The sequence below is a fragment of the Raphanus sativus genome, chromosome 9 (assembly GCF_000801105.2).
Source record: "Raphanus sativus cultivar WK10039 chromosome 9, ASM80110v3, whole genome shotgun sequence".
NCBI lineage: Eukaryota > Viridiplantae > Streptophyta > Magnoliopsida > Brassicales > Brassicaceae > Raphanus > Raphanus sativus.
This window is the reverse complement of record NC_079519.1, coordinates 29,345,797-29,366,000: the sequence shown is the minus strand read 5'-3', so window position 1 is coordinate 29,366,000 and position 20,204 is coordinate 29,345,797. Positions and strand designations below refer to the sequence as shown.

The following is a 20,204-nucleotide window of genomic DNA, read 5'->3' as shown; positions in this document are numbered from 1 at the left end:
ACTCTTTTTAAAGGCGGATCAAAATCTAGTATACACTTAGAATTCACTGAAATTTCTTTTAGTGCATAAGCATTAATATAATTTCTTACCCTCATTATATGATATCTTATATAATAAAGTTGGCTTTTTTTTCTTCTTTGGAGTTTTAATGCCATGTGGCATACTGTTTTTAATAATTTTTTTTCTTAATTTATATTTAATAGGTTTTAATGTTAGTTATGAAAGACATTGGTTTTTGAAAATTTTCCTCAAGAAAATCCAAGCATTTATAACAGTGTTTTGAACCCGAACCAGAGCCACTATTGAATCGGTAAACTCTCCGGCCCAATATGAATCGGATTTGAGTTTTGTGAAAAAACCAAAATTTAAAACCCCAATTAAAACTTCCAAAAACTCACTGAAACCCAAAACCCCATACCGGTTACACCACTGGTTGAACCAATAGATAATTTTTATTTTTTTAGTTTTAGTTATATTTTAAATTCTGTTTTATATTCTAAATTTCCAATTATCTAATATAACAAAGTTGAGTTTTTTTCTTCCCTAGAAAGAAACCAATGTCATTTGGAACACTTTTTTTAATAATTAAAATCTTTTCTTAAATTATATTTAATAGGTTTTAATGTTAATTATGAAAGACATTAGGGTTTTAAACTTTTCTTCATAAAAGCTCAAGCGTTTATAACTGTGTTTTGAACCCGAACCGGAACCACTGTTGAACCGGTAAACTTCGCGACCCAATATAAATCTTGTTTGAGCTTTGTGAAAAAAAAACCCCAAATTTAAAACCCCAATTTAAAACCTCAAAAAACTCACTAAAACCCGAAATCCAATACCGATTACACCACTGGTTGAATCAATAGATAATTTTTATTTTTTAGTTTTTAGTTATGTTTTAAATTATGTTTTATATTATAAATTTCCAATTATAAAGTTAGATTTTTTTTCAGTTTTATTACCGTCTTCCTATTCTTCTACACTACAATTTACGTTTACAAGGAAGGTGAGTAAGCGTGATCGTGCTCGACCCGCACATCCGTAAAACAAACTCAAGGACGATCAAGCTTATTATTCCTCTACATTACAATTTACGTTTGCAAGAAAATTGAGTAAGTTATTTTTTATTTAACTTAGTTTATAACAAGTCATTACATTTTTAATTTACATATCAAAAAGAATAAGATCATATGATCATGTGGATTACAAAACATGTTTTGAATTGTTGAAGAACAAGAACATGGCGAGCTGTTGGTAAGTATTAAAATTTAGAGAAAATCAAAATTAGTTAATGTGATTTGGTGTTAATTTATTTTTGTTATTGACAATTTACTGATATGATGTTTTAATTTTGGTTTATTTTGCATTCGAAGTTTAATTTATTATTCATATTCGACATAAATATTTGTGAATTGTATGTCTTGATTTTTTAGATGTCATAACTCTTATGTTACAAATTTTTTAAATAGTCTAAACTATTTCTTAATATTTTGTATGTCAAATGAAGATAAAAATATAGAAACCAAGGTTAAGTATTTTCTAAATGTTTTAAGCATAAAATAGATAAATATCCAAACTATTATTTTATGTTTAGAAAACATTTCAAATTATTAACTATTATATAAAATTTTCATAGCTAATATATTATTATATAATAAAATTAATTCATCTATTAAGATGCGGTTCATCAACGGTTGGTCCAATAATTCATTGATCCGGTCAATTCAGTGACCCGATCAATCGTCAGATTCAGTGTCTAGGTTGGGTTTCAAAATCACGGTTTATAGGTTTTCTTTATATTTGTTGTTGACTATGCAGAATAGAGCCTCTATGATTCTCCATAGTCAACAATCTATATCACTTTCATAAATTCGACCCACATGATCCGTATGACCAAAAATCTTAAATCCGCATCTACCCCGCCAAAACCCGTAGGTAAACCGTCTTACCCGCGGGCAATAATAATTATATTAAAAACTAATTATTTTAATTATATATTAATTATTTTCATTATATATTGACTATTAAAAATAATATTAAAATAATACATTTTAACTAAAATTATAAAAATATTTTATATGTTTATATATTTTTACGAAAAATAAAAAAAAATAAAAAACTTTTTTTTGAATTTGCGGGTCGGCGGGTACCCATGACTCATATTTGGCTGACCCACACCCACTCCGCTTAAACTAATCTTAACCTACACCCGCACTCGCAGTTTAAAAATTTTAAACCGATCGATTCGCACCCGCTTCGCGGCAGATCAAACGGGGCGGAGCCCCCGGGATTTGAATTAAATTCCCATCTCCACTAACCACTATCGAAAAGATCAGAAAATATCATTTTTATACATATTTTCATTTTATATTTTTAGAATATTTTATTTAATAAAATCATATAATAAATTATAAATTCATGTAAGAATACAACATATGAACCCGGCGCGTAGCGCCGGAATACCACTAGTTAGATAGAATTTAAGACTATAATTAAATGTTAAACTTAAAAATAATAGCCTAATAAAAATGACTGGTTCGTTGGATTTTTAAGACAGCAAGTGTGGCTTTAATATCAACAATTCTTGCGAGCTTCTTTGTTCTCTGTTTTACTCTTGCTCACGGTTTCTTGCTTGGTGTCTTTTGATCTGGATTTACACTCTCTCGTAATAGGTTTTTGGGTTCTGGTCATTTGTGCGTTGGCATCGTATGTCATTGGTGCCTTCTTTGGCAGTGTGGGAATATGTCTCCAGTTCTTGGAGCATATGTGCGGGTCTTTCTAGACCTCTGTTAGTCATCAGAGTTTTTGGGTGACCTTTCTGGTAGTGCGTTTTGGCTGCAACGATCCAAAAATTGATGTGGATTCTTTGTTTCCCTTGACCTGTGTTTCTTTTCCTCTTAGTGCAGGCTCCCGTTTCTCCCTTGGCAAAGCAGCCCCACTTCTTCTCGTCCTTTCTCTTCTGCGTAGACTGGGGTTTGGAGTCATCAGGATTGGCTTTCTTTTCCCTTCATTTCACTTATCCCCGTTTAGCATCGTGTGATAAATTTTACTCTGGGAAGAGTGGGACGTTTGTCGTCCTTTCCAAGATTAAACTCAGAACAAGAAATGAGAATGAAATCTGAACTGGAGCTAGCTACTTGTCTGTGTCGTATTATGGATTGTGAGTTGAATCGTTTGTTTGTACCGATTTTACTTAATTCCAGTGATTGTAATATGTTGCTTATTCTCTACAAAGGTTTTTGGGAATAAATATAATTAAGAAAAATGACCAGTTCAATATGAATCTCAAACTTTTATTAGCCTCTCATATTCAAACATCTGCTGAAGGCGGTACGGTTATAAGGTGTAAGATTTAGTACATGTGTGACTTACGTAAACATGAATCTTTCAGGCAGTGTTGTTAGGCTAAAATGAGATAGTTTTGTATTTATGTAAATTCTTAAGCTATATATAATCGTGGCAATAAAATCATCCAAAATGCATAATATGAATTTTGGTCTTACAACATATCTTATTTTGACCATGAATTTCAGAATGCACGAGATGTGCATTCTGAGTATGGATTTAAAAATCATACAAAAATGTACAAAAATTCTAATGAACAATGGAACAACAAACAACAAAAACATGCAAGGATTGAATATGATGGGTATACACATATATTATGAACTATTAATCAAAGAAACCAAAACCTTTTTGTTTGGCCTCAACAAGGTAATTTGAAACCCATGTAACTGCCAGAGATAAAATCATTCCAAACATCAAGAGCTCCATAGCTGGTCATCAACACAATGCTCAGTGCCATGACGATACCAACCGAGAACACAATTATCGAAGCCCTTCCATACTGGGTTATAACCTTTTGGACCACCATCAGTCCAACGAGTGATGCCACAAAACACACAATCGCAAATAGACTCGCAGTTCCAGTATGTTCCATGCCTAGTAACAAGTATTGAATCGCAGACATTGTCGATGAAAACAATACCATGAAAGAACAAGTTGCTGCAGTTACCTACACCAAAAATCAAAATATAGTTTTTTAATTGAATATGACTAAACAGAGTCTTTTTACTTGATCTACTTTCTTTTTGATTGAGCCAATAACTTATACATTACCTCAGGAGCGATACCAACTTGTAGGAGGAGAGGGCTAATGAGCATTCCGCCTCCAATACCAAAAACACCACCCAAAACTCCAGCTAATAGAGCCATTACTGGAAACATGCACTTGTTTGATCTTCCTCCATCATTTGATCTCAGATTTTCTACATCCTGCACGTGCAAATTTCTTTTCAATATTCGTCAATTCTGTATATTCAAAAAGATTGCAACTAATAAGTGTTTGAAGGAGTAGTGTGAAACCGAACCTTTACTGGGACTTGGTGATCACAACACTGGCTGCCTTGAACATTTTCGCTGAAGCAGATCCAAAGAGTGAAGAAGAGAGTGAGGGGTATTTGAGTTGATGAGAGGAGCCAGTAAGTGATTCCACATGGCTCGATTGATATGATTCCCTGCAAATGCAAAGTATTGAAGTTCTTAAGTTAATGGAATGTAAATTACTTAGTACTGAAGAGGAGTGTTCATTAGTTGGTACGTAAAGTATCTTTTATAGTGTCTTTAAAATTTATTTAGAGTATAAAGTCGTCATATTACCAAAGATTATTCAACAAAACTGAGAAACAAATAAAACTAATATATGATTTAATTAAATCATTCCTAAAACGAAAATGGTAGGAAAAAGTTCAACTGGATTTTGTATAGTATCTAGATTTTCAGAAGAGAATCCACCCTACCCAAAATTATAATAAAAATAACCAAATCATAGTGAAAAGGAACACATATAGTTTAGAATTCAAAACAAATCTAGATATTTTTTTACCAAAAATTTACTTGCATGTGTACTTTTTCTTAGGAAGAAAAATATAGAAAACAAAACAAAATAGTAGCCCAAGCATATCTGAAAGGTTACGGAATCTTAAAAAGAGCAAAGTTTATTAAAGATAGTAAGAAGAAAAAGACACGAATTTTTCGACATAGGACCAAAATCTAGAAACCACATCATTGATGATAGTCTGTTTTCACGTGAAAGGGTTCGGCATCGCTATTAACCAAAAAAGTTCCCTATCGCTTTTCAAACGCATCTTCGACATGTGATCCACCCTCCCCCAGAATTTTTTTTTAAAAGCAATAAAAATAAATTGCATGTAGGTAGATGAGAACAATTCAAACGTGATTAATTTACTTATCATTTAACCTCTTAACTTTCACCTAATTATTCAAATATAAATACCTACTGTATAATTATTACGTTCCTCATTAGTTAACAGACACAATAACCATATTTAAGACATGGAAATTGTATTTAAAATACTATTTCTTCTATTTCTAGAAAATGCATTTTTGTGTGTTTAATACATATAAAATATATTTAATTCTAATAATAAATATATTATTTTCCATGATTACTAGTTTTCTATAATTTTGACCAATCGAATTTTAATAATTACAATCAATTTTGTAGTTTTATAACTTATCATTATTAAATAGTAAAAATTGCCTAAAAATATGAAGCACCTATATTTTTGAAAACAGTTTTAAGAAACATTTAACTTTTTGAAATAAAGTGAATACAAGACTAACTGTAGAAATTCCTGTGTTTAACTAAGTATTCATTAGTACTTACATATTCGAGAGTTTAGGATTAAAATTCTAAAAATGTGTTTTGCTATTATTGAAACAAGTTTATATATAGGAGTTTTATGAACTTGAAAATTTGTATAAATGTTTTGTAAATTCCTCGATTTAATAATTATCATAATATATAATGAAAATAAAAATTTAGTGTCAAAACCTACATAGAACAAAATTTGAGTCATATCTTACAAAAAATTTGTTACAAATCATTATTAATGATAATCCATATCATGAGTGGATTATTAATTTACTAGTAATGTAACATGAATTTAGCATTTAGTAAACGAATACTAATTAAAAAAACTCGTGAGACGTGACAAAGGAAGTTTCACTCGATGCGAAAAAGGAAGCTTCACTCAAATTAGCGAAATACTATATTATCATGATTACCAAATAATTTGATACTATTTAGATATATTTCTACAAACTTGCAAAGCTTTTTTCCTTTCTTGATTTCATTACCTTAAATCATATTTAATTAAATACGGTTCAATGAATGTAAAATTAATGCTAATACTGATTAACTAAATGTTATCATTACCTCGCCGTATTTGTTTCCGCGAAGAAGATAAACTGCAAAGTAAGAGAGCCAAATAACCACCAAAACTCCAAGCTTCATCCATGGAAACCTCTTTGGTCTCTCATAATCTTCCAAAAGAGGCAACTTCACACTCTCCATCTTCTCATCTTCTTCTCCGAAGACCATACTCGCCTCTCTGACCTTCACCATCTCCGACTCCAACCTCCAGTAATAAACCCCGTTTCCAAACGTCTTCACCGTCGACCACGCAAGAAACACGGCGAAGAGACTCGTTATAAGCCAGTTCGGGAACACGAGGTTGCATATCACTCCGACACTAACTCCAAGAAGCATACACGGTTCAAGAAGCAGAGCTAAGTCGAAGTCTATCATCGTCTTGCCTCCAGCTTTAGGGTTTCTGAGGAAAAGATTGCACCCCACGTTTGCTATGGATCCTCCTGTTACCATGAAAGCAGAGAAGCTTGAAGCTGTTTTCAGGTCGAGTCCGGCGACGATAGTCATTATAGGAACGTATAACCCTCCGCCGCCGATACCGCCGGCGCTTGAGATAGTTGCGGCGAGGAAAGAGAGTACAACGGCGATGAGTGTTGATGCGGTTAGTTCGATCTTTGGTTGGTTGAATTTGGTCGAAAAGTCGAGCCAAGAGCTGGTTGTGTTGAGGAGTTGATGTACGGGGAAGATAAAAGAAGGTTCTGGTTCTGCCATCGATGGAGTTAATAGCAAGGTGATGGTGAGGAAGGAAAGAGTTAGAGGGACGAGATTGTTTCTCATCTTTATGTTTTTGGGGTTGTTTTCTAATTTTAGAAAAGTTTTGGGCTTTTTAGGAGATGTTGAGATTTTTATGTGTGTGACATTTCTGTTTAGAAGTTTATATAGGAGAAGCAATTCTAGAGAGAGAGAGAGAGAGAGAGAGAGAGAGAGAGAATGGTATAGTGGCATTGTCAAGTAGAAAAGGAAAAGAAAAATAATTACAAATAGATGAAAAACGTAAAAGAACCAATCAATTTTTGACAAGTGAGGAAAGAGCTTTTGGCAAGTGGGGAGAAAAGTGCTGAGACATGCCACATAGATGTTTTGGACATTATCTTATTCATTCTTGTCAGCATCTTTATCCCTAAAATATTAATAAATAAAGAAAATTATATAATATCAGTAAATATAATACAAAATAATAAAATAATATTTAGATATCTTAATTTTGAGATATGCATACAAAATACTTCACATGATATTTTTTACATGGATATAATAAATTTTGAACTATCTATATATATATTATTTTTCAAGAAAATATTTAGATATAATTTCATTAAGATATTATAAATAGAGTTTTTTGGATTTTGTTTCTCATCAATTGTAAAATAAATAATATAAAACCAAACAAATGATTCATTACAATGAATTGCTGCATTACATATACATATATAAATACTATTTCTTTTCTTTGGTAAAAATGTATAAATACTCTTAAGAGAATATAAAATTTGTTATGTATCATCCTTCAATTGATATTGGTATGATATTAGTATATCATCCTTCAATTGATATTGGTCTAAGGTTGAAACCTGTACTTACAATTTATAATTTTATATACACCCACAAGGTAAGCCTAAATTTTTCTTTTGAAAATCCGCATGTTCCTACCACATGCAAATATTTTTTTTTTGTTACGTCATCCCACATGCAAGAAATTATACCATAAACCCCACATGGTTATAAGCAAAATATTTATATGTTTAATCAAACGGTGACATTCTTATGATTTGTCCAATGTTTTCTAATTCGAAGTAAGCTGGTGATTGTCAAATCAATCTAGTATTTATATCTATATTTATTTTATTTAAGAGTTTTAATAGTGTAATACTTATCTTTAAACTCATGAGTTCGCAGAAAAACAAACAAATACATCACAACAAAGACAATAGTCTTATATATTATCTCTCAATGGTCCTTAAGGTTGTTTACCTTTGTGTAGAATAATGTCTCCTAAAACATCTCACAATATGTATAGTAGATCGCACTTCACCCCTAAGAACGAACGGACATACTCAATACCCAATCGTTACTCCATTAATTCGAGATATCAGGTAATAGAAAACCCATCCAAAAAGGTTGCACAAAAAAAAAAGGAAATAGAAAAACCATCAGAAGGAACTATTTAAATTATAAATCATGAACAATATGTATACATATATAATCTTTAGTAACAGATGATTAGCATACTGGATCGACATTAAGATACTACTAGATTTTGACCCGCACGCCCCGTGCGGGTATAAATTTCAAAAATATAGTACTATTTATTTTTCATGTCAATATCATAGCTGGATAAAAAATTCAAATTTGAGAACTGAACCGATAACGATTCGAAAGAATAATATCAAACTCGAACCAAAATTGATTAAATATTTAAATTATTCAAAAAAATTATATTTAGACAACCGAAACTATAACCAATTCGAACCGAAGTATTTTGAATATCAAAATGTATCGGAAAAAGATTTATATACTTATATACATATTAACTATTTTTAGTTATATTGTATATAAAACATCCAGAATATATATGATACTTTTAGGTTGGTTTAAATACTTAAAAATATATAAAAATAGTCAAATGTAAATATCTAACATAGTGGAAGTACACTCAAAACACCAAAAATATTTAAAATAATTGTTGATTTTTGATCCAAAATTTAAACCAAACCAATTTATATATTAAGTTTAGATATTCTAACATATATTGTTCAGATTTATATACAATATATTATTTTATTTATAGATTTTAAGAAATTTAAAATATATAATGAATTTTAAAAATAATTTAAATGGGTTATCCGAACCTGAATTGAACCCGCAAATATCCGAATATAAATCGAACTGAAATTTAGAAATATCTGAATGGGGCTGAAATCTTTGACCCCGGAAACCCAAAACTCAAACAGATTCTAAATGAAACCGAATGGATACCTGAACACTCATCCCTAGTCATAATTCGAACTGAAATTTAGAAATATATCAATGGGGCTAAAATATTTGACCTCGAAAACCCGAAATCCAAACAGATCTGAAACGAACCGGAATAGATACGTGAACGCCCAGCCCTAGTCACTATTATGTATCATATATATGTCATCATATATTTAATTGTATTGGTCCATCATATAAATAATCATATAATTAATAGTATTTTATATGTATCATCTTATAAATAATCACATATATTATATTCTTAAAGTTTAATGTGAAATATAAAAACCATAATTTAAGTTGGTATATGAAATTAATCTTTTTGTTGTATTTTTCTTATATATATTGAAAACATTTTTTAATAATGGTTATTGGAAAATTTTTTAGTAAATTTTTTTTTTGAATATATGCATATTTTAAATCAATTTTTGATATAAATCAACTTTAAATTATTATTTTGATTTTAAATATGTATATAAAATTTAAATTTTATTTTATGATTATTTTAGACAAAACAATGTTTTTAGGTATTTAGATTAGTTCATTTTGTATATTTTAAAACTAATATACTTTTATCCATGTTTCAAAATTTTAACTTTTGTATTAGTTTTCTATGAATTGTTATTAATTTTATGATTTTTTTTTTCAAATTGAGCTCTTGAAATTTTTATATTTGACTACACTAAATAAGGTACTGTTTTTAAAAATTGTTTTATATAATATACTATTTATTTCAGTTTGTGTTTTTATTTTTACCATAAAGAATTGTAAATAAAAAGAATTGTAAATATAGTGACAGAATTCTTAATAAAGAAATATAGAAAGAAAGTTGTTTAATTTATTGTAAAAACAATGGATAAATGTTTAAATAAAAAGAAGTATTAAATATGTTATTCATGTTTTTAAACAATTTTCATTTGTTATTAATTTAATTGAAAATACAATGACTAAATGTGTAAATAAAAGAAAGTACACATCTCTACTATTCATGTTTCCAAACATATCTTATTTATTTTACTATCCATGTTTCCAAATATATCTCATTTATTCTACTATCCAAATATCCAAACACTCCGATTTTGTACTTCAACTTTAATAATATAGATATAAATGTGTCGTAAACAAATACAAATTAATTTTGAAGAAAACAAAAAAAAGTTTAAGAAAGAAAATTTTGATTAAGATATTTATCCGTTCAGAATTTGTATATTAATTACGTGAATGAATAATTTTACAGTTTTTTCATTTCATATTTAGCCTCATATTTATATTAATCTCAAAATTTGGTATTTTTCTTTTTAATTAAAAGAACTTTCTTATTTCACTAAATTTAATTTTCTTACTCTTAAATTAGATACTGTATTCGATCCCCCAAACCATTCAGATGTTGATCATACTCATGAATATATTTCTTTGCATCCAACAAATGTTGACTTTTAGTGGTACTATAGTTAATAGTGTTTTAGAATAGTTATGCATAATGATGGATATTGTATAACTTATTTAAGCTTCTGAACCTGAATCTGGGAAAATTAATCGTACAAGTTACAATTATTGTTTGGACAGATATACAACTTGTCTTTGTACAAATTCAAATATCAAGCCATGTGGGATTAAGAAAATATTACTAAAGTCTTATTGTCTGGGAGAAAACATTAAAAATATATCGTAAGCTCTACGTCTATTTCTTATTACAAACTAGACCAAACAGGTTCTTTACATTATCTGGAGCTAATATTGTATGCTTTGCATGCACTTTATTTTATGAGTTATTTATGTAAGTGTTGTGCACTTTCCGGTAAAAGTCGTAATCGTTCATTCGTAATAAAATTATTATAATCTTCAACTGTTTGCCTCTTGGGAAGTCACCTGGGTCGTGCCTATATACTTTTATCCAACCGCTTAAAAAATCGGTAAAACATATACATAGACAACGTTAGAATATGCGCCGGCTATAGAGTCTCATTATTGTAAATAAGATTTCAAAATTAGATATTTATGTTGTTGAATTAGCAACATTCTGAATAACTTTTTACTTTACACTCCATCAACTAAGATCAGCCTATATACTGAACTAATCAAAATCTGACACATCTAGTCAAGTAAGGATGCACACGCAAACATGCCGTCCCAACCAACCTCAATATAACAGTTTGCGTGCATCCTATGACTCTTATTGTGCCACGTGTTAAACACCTCCAAACAGAACACTACCTTCCCTTGATTCCTATCTCGTCCCATCTTCATCCAAGGCGGTCCTTATTTCACTGCCATAGTGCCATTGTTGACCCACGTAAGGCTCATTCATTCGATCCAGCTCGTGTGTCTACGTGTCCTGGTAAAAGAGTGAATGAGTTTAGTCGACCCAACCCGTTTCTCACTGTAGTAAACGCCAAGGTTTTGGTTTTAAGCCGTTATCTTGACGCTTATATGAGAACTCGTGGATGTGGAAACGGGGTTGGTGAGAACGAAGACTGATCCATAAGATGAAAAAAACATTGCCTAAACATTGAGTCAACAATAGCAAAAATAAAGAAAATGGCAAATATGAGTTTAGAGACTTTTGTTGTCGGATCTTACCTGTAAAGAGTCAGATCTCTTTATTTTATTGCCTGTTTGAGTTGAGACTGAGTCACAATATCATATTCGGCTTTTGTGTGTTGGTTTGGCAGGAAACTACAGGAAGAGCTAAGCAATGAACTCAACCTGCAAATCAAAGGAGCTGAAAAACCGGTGAGTCGATTCATTCTCCTACCCCTACAACATCATCAAGGTTTCATGTTTTGAAAATGTCTCGGACTCCCATTTCCATTTATCAAGATCACTGATTCAACTCTCTGTGTCCTTTAGCTGCTAGTATGGTACAGCAGTCGGGTATAGAGATATACTCATGGGAGTGTCTCTTGACGCATGGACTATTCTATTTTGTTTTTCCATACCTGAACCAACCCAAGAAGTGGATGTAAGATCTGACTCTAATACAATGTGATGATTGTCAGATGAATTCGAGAAGGAAGATCTGGTGCAGAGAAGGCTATGGGAAAAACAGAATCTTGAGTAGGACTTTGCAGAAATGAGGGATACACATGACAGTTAAACAAGTTTCAGAGAAGCTTTTGTTATACCTCGGTGTTATAAGATATCTAAAAAAACAAACAAACCATTCACAAGAAGAGACGTATACAAAGTTGTTGGATCACGTTTGATTATGGGCATGGTTCGGTTTTGACCAACTTCATGTTCACCCAATGAACACAGAGAAACGACATGATTAATAATTCGAGAGAATAGAACAATCATGATCACATAAAAGAGGGGAAGCTTTTGTTTGTTATTACTAGAAACAAAAGGGAGAGGTACAGAGAATCAACACATGACAGAGATTGTTCAAAGAGCTCGGATAAGTCTCCCCTGGTTGTGCTAGCAAGGGTGTAAACTAGTAGATATGGTCAAACATTGCTCTGCTTATACATCTTGGTGTCCAACACTTGCTTCCCGCACATGGCACACACTCCTGCAAAACCATGAACGAAGAGCCACCAATTCAATCAGTTTATTGATGGCTAATCTAACTAGAGGTAGTATAACAGATAGGTATGTAGTGATTATTACCTTTGCTATAGGCACAAGTGTGACAATATTTACCATCTTGATGCACTTGCTGCTTGCAGATCGTGCACTTGGTGGTAGCAGTACCGTAAGGCGTCCATCTACAAAAGCAAAAAAGAAACATCAGAATCAGACATGAAAATAACAAAGCTTAAACCTTTATGGCTATTTTCGAAGTTTCTAGATTGTTTGTTACCTGTTCTTCTTGGAGAGAAGTTTGTTCTCGTTGATCTTGCGGCCGCCGCCTTCGGTAACATTACGAGCACCGTCCTTCCACTTATCTGGAACTATCACCTTTGATAACTTCTTCTCGCCTAAAACAAAAGTAAAGATTCAGAGAAAAGGTTCACGCTTCTGCACTAATATTAAACAGATCTGAGATAACCAAATCGAATCTTAGAGATCATTAATTAGGGTTCGATGATCGATACGAATACGGAATTGAAGATGTGAGATGAAAATAAGAGGAGGTTGTTTGAAGGGCTTACACTTATCGCACACCATCTTCGTCGTCTCCCAAGAGATTGATTGATGAAGAAACCCTAACGCCCAATTCGATTCGACACGAGAGAGAGAGAGAGAGAGAGAGGCTAACTCCGTATTTATTAGTAACTTTTATTTTTTTCCCTTTTATGGAATCGCTGGTTACCGTTTGTCGGTTAAAACGCGCGGCTAGAGGCGGAATCACGTTTTATTTTGGCGCACCCGCAAATAGCAAAATAGCTATCATTGGTATAACATTACTAGATTTTTTTTTTCTCTTCACAGATTATCTCACGTAAAATTCTTAAATATTACTAATATATAAATATTAATTCCCTTAAATATTTGATTATTTAACCTTTGAGAAATTATGAAAAAATTGTACAAAAATAAACCAAAACTTTGTATTGGGTTACTCATGTATTTTGGTATGGGAGAATGTCAAAAAAAAAGTAAAAACAGAGAAAAGAAAAGGTTGAGATTTAGGTATTACATAATTTATTTTCCAATTTCCAACATATATATAAAAACAACCTTCACATAAATATATATATGATTATTTGTTACAGTATTATTATTATTTTTTAAATACAAAATGATGATTAATAATAATTGGATGAAAAAGACATTGATGGAAAAAAAGATGATTAAGACAAGACGTTGTAGCCCAATGGTTAGGACGGGTCCCCGCCTGCACCCAGGTAGGGGGTTCGATCCACGCCGGAGGGAACTACCTTGCAACGCTCTTGTCACCCACACGGATATGAGCCATGCTTTCGGCCCATTTGAAAAACTGGGAGGGGCGTCTATCCGTGGGCATTCCTTCCCCTTGGGGATTAGTCTGGGCCTTCTGGGCCTGGGATACCCCCAGGTTAAACAAAAAAAAAAAAAAAAAAAAAAAAAAAAGATGATTAATAATAATTGTCATGATCATACACAAGACAATCTAGCTTATCCTCAGACCAAGCCATTGCTTGTTCCTTACGGCGACCTTTAGATTTGTTGGCCGACTTTTTAGCCGGTGAGACACGGCAATGACTGCACTTGGACCTTTCACATTTCCCGGTGAATTTCGAGTGGTTAGTCGGTTTTGATGGCACTTTGGCAAATACTCCAAAAGCTGGTGGTGAATCGAACTGGTTCACGAATTGGTTTGCGGGTCGCGGGTTTAATTCTGAAGGACGAATCATCAATGTCCGAACAACACCGTGTTGACGACCTTCTCTCTTCATTTTTCTTACTTGGATTCGAGACTTGATGAATTGTAGAATCTACAGTTATGCACATATATAGAAACATATACTTGAGGAACACTGCTTACCAGATGTGTTTGGAGCTCAAGAAAATACGAATGGTCAACTATACTTGTGCCCCAACAACTTTTCATCATTTTAATATTGGTTTATTAAGGTTTGGTCTGCACTGGGTGGGGGACTTCTTAAAAGTCTTTCCAAAAATATTGAAACCAAATTGTCGACTGTTCTCACTTCTCATCGACAGAGATTAAGAGTCATTATCATGAATTTTAAGTTAACCGGGAACATCCTGTTCTATCTGTTAACTAAATGTGGTAGAAAAAAGCTTCTAAAAGGTAAAATGTCGTATATTCTCCATTTGCATGACCATAGGCTTTGGCAGGTGCTAGCTTCATATATTTCTTCAGCGTGGCAGGAACAATGCACAATCGCACGTAATGACAGATCACAGCCATATTATTAAAAGCTTGTGGTAAAAAGGGGTTTCGTTTTAATGCCCGAAATTCATTTATTTCTTTCAGGAGTGGCTTGCTTTGGTTCATTGTTAGGAAAATGCCAATGTTTCTTCAGGATCATAATGATCTGAACAAACTTGTTTTCTTCTACCAAGGATCTGGAATGCAGCTTGGATCTGACCGGATTCACGGTTGGATTGCTCTTGGTGTTTGTCACCAATGTGCTTGTTCAAGTTAGGATCCTCACTTCTTTTGGCTCTGCTCGTATCGTTGTGGGCTGTGAAGAAAGTTGTTTACTTGGATAATTGGAAGACTGGATATGGGATTCATCCGTATTTGCCATCGAGTTGGCGTTGAAGAAACGTCCTTTACAAGGTAATGGGTTTAGGTCTCGGAAAACATCTCTGAACATGTTGCGTTTTAATTCGAATGGTTTGAATCAGTGTAGTGCAAAAAATGTCAGATGGTTTGTATACTAATTACTGCTACACTAGTCAATGTTAGTTGGCATACAACATTGTTCAATGTTATGTAGGCTCCATGTTTCAGAAGGTCCTGATCTTTTTCCAAAGCTTTCACAAAATCAGTCTATCTTCACATTGTTAAATTATTAGGATAAGAGAAATATTGACTCTTTAGATAAGATAAGAGAAATATTATAAGACCCTTTTCTTTTTGCTGTTGATCTTGCTTTTTTCTTTAATAATCCAGGGTATCTGGCAGCGCGAAACCCAAATAACTAATCTTCTGGGGATTCGTTCACTAACACCAGATAGACCTGGTTGCTCAAGGGAATTAGTTTTCAATTTAATGTATCTGGAAAATGTACAACCATCTCTTGTTGTTATCTGTTTGAGAATCAACCCGAGTCAAGAACGGTTTAATATATGAGTTATTTCATCCAATCATTATAGGATAGAGATAAAGTTTCGTTTTATACCTTTGTTAGCTTTAGCTACTCGAGATGAGAGGCTTCTGCGCGTGGGCACCATGTTATTCCTGGGAAAATTTAGACATTGGCTTATACCTCTGATTGTTGTTGCGTTGATACTATTTTTTCAAACGGATCTACAGCCAATAGGAGTTTTATGACTTTATCCATATGATATTTTCTTATAACTACCTACTCTGTCCAACTCCCTTTTGGGCATTTCGGTTTATTGGCCCTTTAGTTTTTAAATTTCTGGCTCCACAAAGCGATTAGCTCTTTTATGTCATCATGCTAATTGCAATGCACGATGTAAGCTTGGGGGTTAACCTTATTCAGGTTATTCAGTTTCGGTTAGTTTGGTTAGCAAAAAAAATTGTGATGAACTAAACAAACAAAAATTTGGTTTGCCATTTGGGTATTTCGATTAGTGAAAATTTTACTGACATTAGTCTAAGTTTTTGGTTTCAGTTTATTTTTGGTTAAAACTTAGGGTTTTATGTTTTGGTTAAATTCGTTTTTAGTTACCTCAGTTGTTTTTTCAAAGTTCTAGGTAGTTTGATTAGTTTGGTTAGGAAATTGGTTAAGATTGGTAAGGTTGTCATTAGATTTAAAAAAAAGAAAGAAAAGGAAACCAAACTAACTGATTTTCAAATCAAACCAGTAACAATTTTTTTAAATCTGGGATCCTTTATTACATTGCACACATCTAATATTTGATTTGATTAAAGGTGTGACTGGGGTACAGCTTAAAATGTTTTTTCCAGAATTTTTTTTTATCTACTTAATTAAACCGAACTTGAAAACCAAAATTTTCTTAAAAATTTAAATACAGTGGCAATATAACTTTTACTTCTTTTTTTGGTGCTACGGCAATATAAATTTTACTAGAACAAATATTCTGATCATTCCTTTTTTTGAACAAATATTCTGATCATTCCTAGGAAATTGATTTTTACTCTTTACGAAAATAAACCCACACATACATACTGCAACCACTTACATTTTTTCTGACGGGATAGTAGATTTAGGCAAGAGGTGTCTTGAAATTTTACCAAAAAAAAAGAGGTGTCTTGAAAGTGACTGAGCACAATTTTCAACACATTTAAACAAAAACAACACAGCTGTCTCACCTAGTCACATTGTATGTTATTACAAATCTACAATTGAAGACAATGACGATTGCATATACACATAAGTTTACATTTTATACATAAATATTTGTATATTTATAGGAATTTTTTTTTTTGACTAAGTATTTATAGGAACTTATAAACGTGAAGGCCACAACTCAAGTATCTCAAAATGTGTAGATTTCCAAATCTATAAAAAATGCTTAAGCTTAATCATTTGATTTGACAGCAATATTTTTTGTGTTTAAGCTTTGTATAATATATAAATCGTTGGTGATTAGTTATACGCTTTGTATAGTTACAATTCTATTCTAAGTTTGTGAACAGAATATAACAAAATTTTATTTTAAGTGTATATATTCAACTTTTTAAATATATGTTAGTTTCACAAAATTCAAAATATGCAGTATACAAAAAATAAAAAAAATATGGTTTTATAGGTATATAAAAATTCGAATAACTAATTTTTAAATTTATAAAGTTAATTAAAAAGGAAAGCTGAAAATAGAAGTGAGGGAAGATAAAAAACAATTAATATATAAATATCATAACCTAATTGATGTTATGGTAGTTTTGTGCTTTCTTATGGTCATGTGACCAAATTTCTCAATGTAAAAAACTATTTACAATTATGTTAAATTATTAGTCATTTTATAATCACGATAATAACTTTTGCAAAGGTCGAAAACAAAGCATGAGCGGTTGCGGAACCAAGCAGAGATATCGGTTCAACAGGAAAAATGAAAATTTGTGGACTTGAGACTTGAGACCTGAGAGAGTATATCATCCATCGCATACTTTTTCAAGTTGTTGGAACAAATCTTTGATTGCATTTGCGTATATATTGGTTTAGTTTTAATTTTTTTGAACATTTATATTGGCTTAGTCGATAAATAAAAAAAGAAGCTATTTCCTACTAAAGCAGCAAATTATATAGTTGAACCACTTTTTTTTCTTCTGAAAACTATTCATTAGCTTTTAGCAACTTTGCTGATTTCCTCGAACGGCTAAGATTCGAGTCTACCTTTCCTCCATGGGTCTAGTAGTTGAACTAAACTCGTGGAATGGGTAATTGATCACCTAAACCTTTAACTAGTTTACTTTAGACAACATTCTTGAAATAAAACATTGTTTCCCTTTGAAAAATAAACAATTATTTTCGAATAATTGAAAAGAATATAGTTTATAGTTATTTAATAGTACCACTACTTGTTGATGAATAAAGTCTCACATCAGTAATTGGAGAAATAATTAAGTAATATATAAAGGGTTAGGGCCAATCCACTAATTGCCAATTGGTTTTAAGTTGGAAGCCCATAATTAACCCGAATCTAATATGGTATCAGAGCGGTCGATCCTTGTGGATCAAAGTTAAATTAAAAAGAGTCATCCGATGTTGGGCCACTCCGTGGATGGTATTCCCACAGTTGTCCACGCATGTGTGTGAGGGGGAGTGTTGATGAATAAAGTCCCACATCGGTAATATATAAAGGGTTATGGCCAATCCACTAATTGCCAATTGATTTTAAGTTGGAAGCCCATAATTAACCTGAATATAATACTACTCTTTCATGTCTCCCCCTATATTTTATTTGTCTTACTCTTGCATTATACATATCATTCCAATCTTGAACAAAAGAGCATTTTGTTCCTTTTCTTCTTCATCTCCAATCATTTCTGGTCTTTTTCCTTTTCTCATTCCTTTCGTAAACCAAACCTTTTTGACATTATCGTCCAAGTGTCTCGGATTCGAGCATGTCAACAAGATTCAAAGGGATTTATCAGAAGAGCTTCAAGTGTTTCTCCCACATTTCTGGTAAATAGATTATAAATAATTACATGTGTTTAGAATTTTCCTTTGGCCAATTCATATAAACGATTATGAACTTATTACATGTGTTCAGTATCGGTTGATTTATTTATTGCAATCGATTATAAATGATAACTTGTGTTTATCAGAACAAGTTCAAGTGTTTCTGTTCTCTGACATCAAGGGTTTCTTCTAGTTTAGCTTTACTAAAATGGCCATATGATCATTTTAATCATTCAAAATGAATTAATGAGACATTCTTTTTTTTTGTAGATGAGAAGGATGAGGAGATGGATATAGGTTATCCTACAGATGTTCGACACGTGTCACATATCGGTTGGGATAGTTCATCGAGTAGTGCACCGAGTTGGGTAAAACATTTTGTTTTAGAAAATTCCAACGTTAATCGATGTTGGTTTAGTCTGAACCTGTTTATTATTTTTCTTACAGCTACGTGAATTCAAGACGAGCAACAACGTTTTAGAGTCAAATTCATCGTGGCCGTTTACAGGCAAGTTTTATTTTTCTTTTCTACCATAAACTATAATTTTTTTTTTCAGAAAAAACAATATAATCATGTTATTTTAAAATTATATAGATTTGAAATCAGCCATGGAAGCGTTTGGAGATGTTGAAAGCAGCAAAGAATTAGGGAAAGAATCAGCGAAACAATACCTGAAGAAGAAGCTCTCTTCAAAAGCCTCTAAATTGTGTAATCCATGGTCACCAAGATTCTTAAGATCAAGCAACGCCATTGCTTGATTATTTTAACTTTAAAGTTCATTGCCGTTGTTTATGTAATATAGAGAATATAGTATGATATTTATGTTGATGTTTTCATTCGAGATATCTATCTTCAGAAGTGTGTACATATTTACATTGAAAGTGTCTTTGCAATGATATTGGAATTGTTTTACCAAGTTCTTTGTAGTAAGTTGAGATATGATTTTAGTAAGGTCTTATGATATTTTCGAAACACACAAAGTTTTACATTTTCCTGAATTTTGTATCATTTTAGCTGTTTCTACAAAATACACAATTCTTGCATTCATTTTTTGGTGGTAAACTATAATTAAGTTTGAAAATAATTTAAAATGATTCTTTTCAGTAACAATTTTCGCAATTTTTAGTTTGAAAGATATATCTATCTATCTAGTTTACAAAAAGATATATATATATCTAGTTTTTTAACATGAACTTGCATGCATAATGTTTTGGACCTGTTGGTTTGTATTAGGATTTAATTCTATAACCAGAGCTTTAGCTTTGATTTTTATTTTTATTTTTGTAACTCAGGGTACTAATTAATTAATATCAAATTT

The 20,204-nt window shown here is 31.8% G+C and overlaps 4 protein-coding genes across 4 annotated transcripts; 1 reads left to right on the top strand and 3 right to left on the bottom strand.

Annotated features, from left to right (window-relative positions):
* Positions 1-3,460: 3,460 nt before the first annotated feature.
* On the bottom strand, positions 3,461-7,102 carry LOC130500428 (sulfite exporter TauE/SafE family protein 2-like). The gene is made up of 4 exons (XM_056995506.1): positions 6,239-7,102; positions 4,368-4,514; positions 4,117-4,272; positions 3,461-4,012 (listed from the first exon to the last, which is right to left on the bottom strand). Exons 1-4 carry the CDS (start codon positions 7,007-7,009, stop codon positions 3,704-3,706), a joined length of 1,383 nt encoding a protein of 460 aa, XP_056851486.1. The 5' UTR covers positions 7,010-7,102; the 3' UTR covers positions 3,461-3,703.
* Positions 7,103-12,457: 5,355 nt separating this feature from the next.
* LOC108825921 (uncharacterized) lies at positions 12,458-13,461 on the bottom strand. Its single transcript, XM_018599281.2, has 4 exons — positions 13,306-13,461; positions 13,014-13,131; positions 12,821-12,918; positions 12,458-12,722 (listed from the first exon to the last, which is right to left on the bottom strand). Exons 1-4 carry the CDS (start codon positions 13,319-13,321, stop codon positions 12,658-12,660), a joined length of 297 nt encoding a protein of 98 aa, XP_018454783.1. The 5' UTR covers positions 13,322-13,461; the 3' UTR covers positions 12,458-12,657.
* Positions 13,462-14,211: 750 nt separating this feature from the next.
* On the bottom strand, positions 14,212-14,532 carry LOC130500204 (uncharacterized). Its single transcript, XM_056994961.1, has one exon. The coding sequence runs from the start codon at positions 14,530-14,532 to the stop codon at positions 14,212-14,214; it is 321 nt and encodes a 106-aa protein (XP_056850941.1).
* A 4,133-nt stretch (positions 14,533-18,665) lies between these two features.
* Positions 18,666-19,802, top strand: LOC130499424 (CRIB domain-containing protein RIC9-like). Its single transcript, XM_056993466.1, has 4 exons — positions 18,666-18,888; positions 19,156-19,253; positions 19,333-19,393; positions 19,481-19,802. The coding sequence occupies exons 1-4, from the start codon at positions 18,828-18,830 to the stop codon at positions 19,642-19,644; spliced, it is 384 nt and encodes a 127-aa protein (XP_056849446.1). The 5' UTR covers positions 18,666-18,827; the 3' UTR covers positions 19,645-19,802.
* The last annotated feature ends 402 nt before the right edge of the window (positions 19,803-20,204 follow it).

Coding starts and splice junctions, on each gene's coding strand:
- LOC130499424 (XM_056993466.1), top strand. CDS start 18,828: ATGTCAACAAGATTCAAAGGGATTTATCAGAAGAGCTTCAAGTGTTTC. Junction 19,254..19,332: donor CGAGTAGTGCACCGAGTTGG/GTAAAACATTTT, acceptor TTTTTCTTACAG/CTACGTGAATTCAAGACGAG. Junction 19,394..19,480: donor TTCATCGTGGCCGTTTACAG/GCAAGTTTTATT, acceptor AAAATTATATAG/ATTTGAAATCAGCCATGGAA.
- LOC108825921 (XM_018599281.2), bottom strand. Junction 12,919..13,013: donor CTTCTCTCCAAGAAGAACAG/GTAACAAACAAT, acceptor TTGCTTTTGTAG/ATGGACGCCTTACGGTACTG. Junction 12,723..12,820: donor CACTTGTGCCTATAGCAAAG/GTAATAATCACT, acceptor ATGGTTTTGCAG/GAGTGTGTGCCATGTGCGGG.
- LOC130500428 (XM_056995506.1), bottom strand. CDS start 7,009: ATGAGAAACAATCTCGTCCCTCTAACTCTTTCCTTCCTCACCATCACC. Junction 4,515..6,238: donor GCGGAAACAAATACGGCGAG/GTAATGATAACA, acceptor TTGCATTTGCAG/GGAATCATATCAATCGAGCC. Junction 4,013..4,116: donor AAGTTGGTATCGCTCCTGAG/GTAATGTATAAG, acceptor TTTTTGGTGTAG/GTAACTGCAGCAACTTGTTC.
- LOC130500204 (XM_056994961.1), bottom strand. CDS start 14,532: ATGAAGAGAGAAGGTCGTCAACACGGTGTTGTTCGGACATTGATGATT.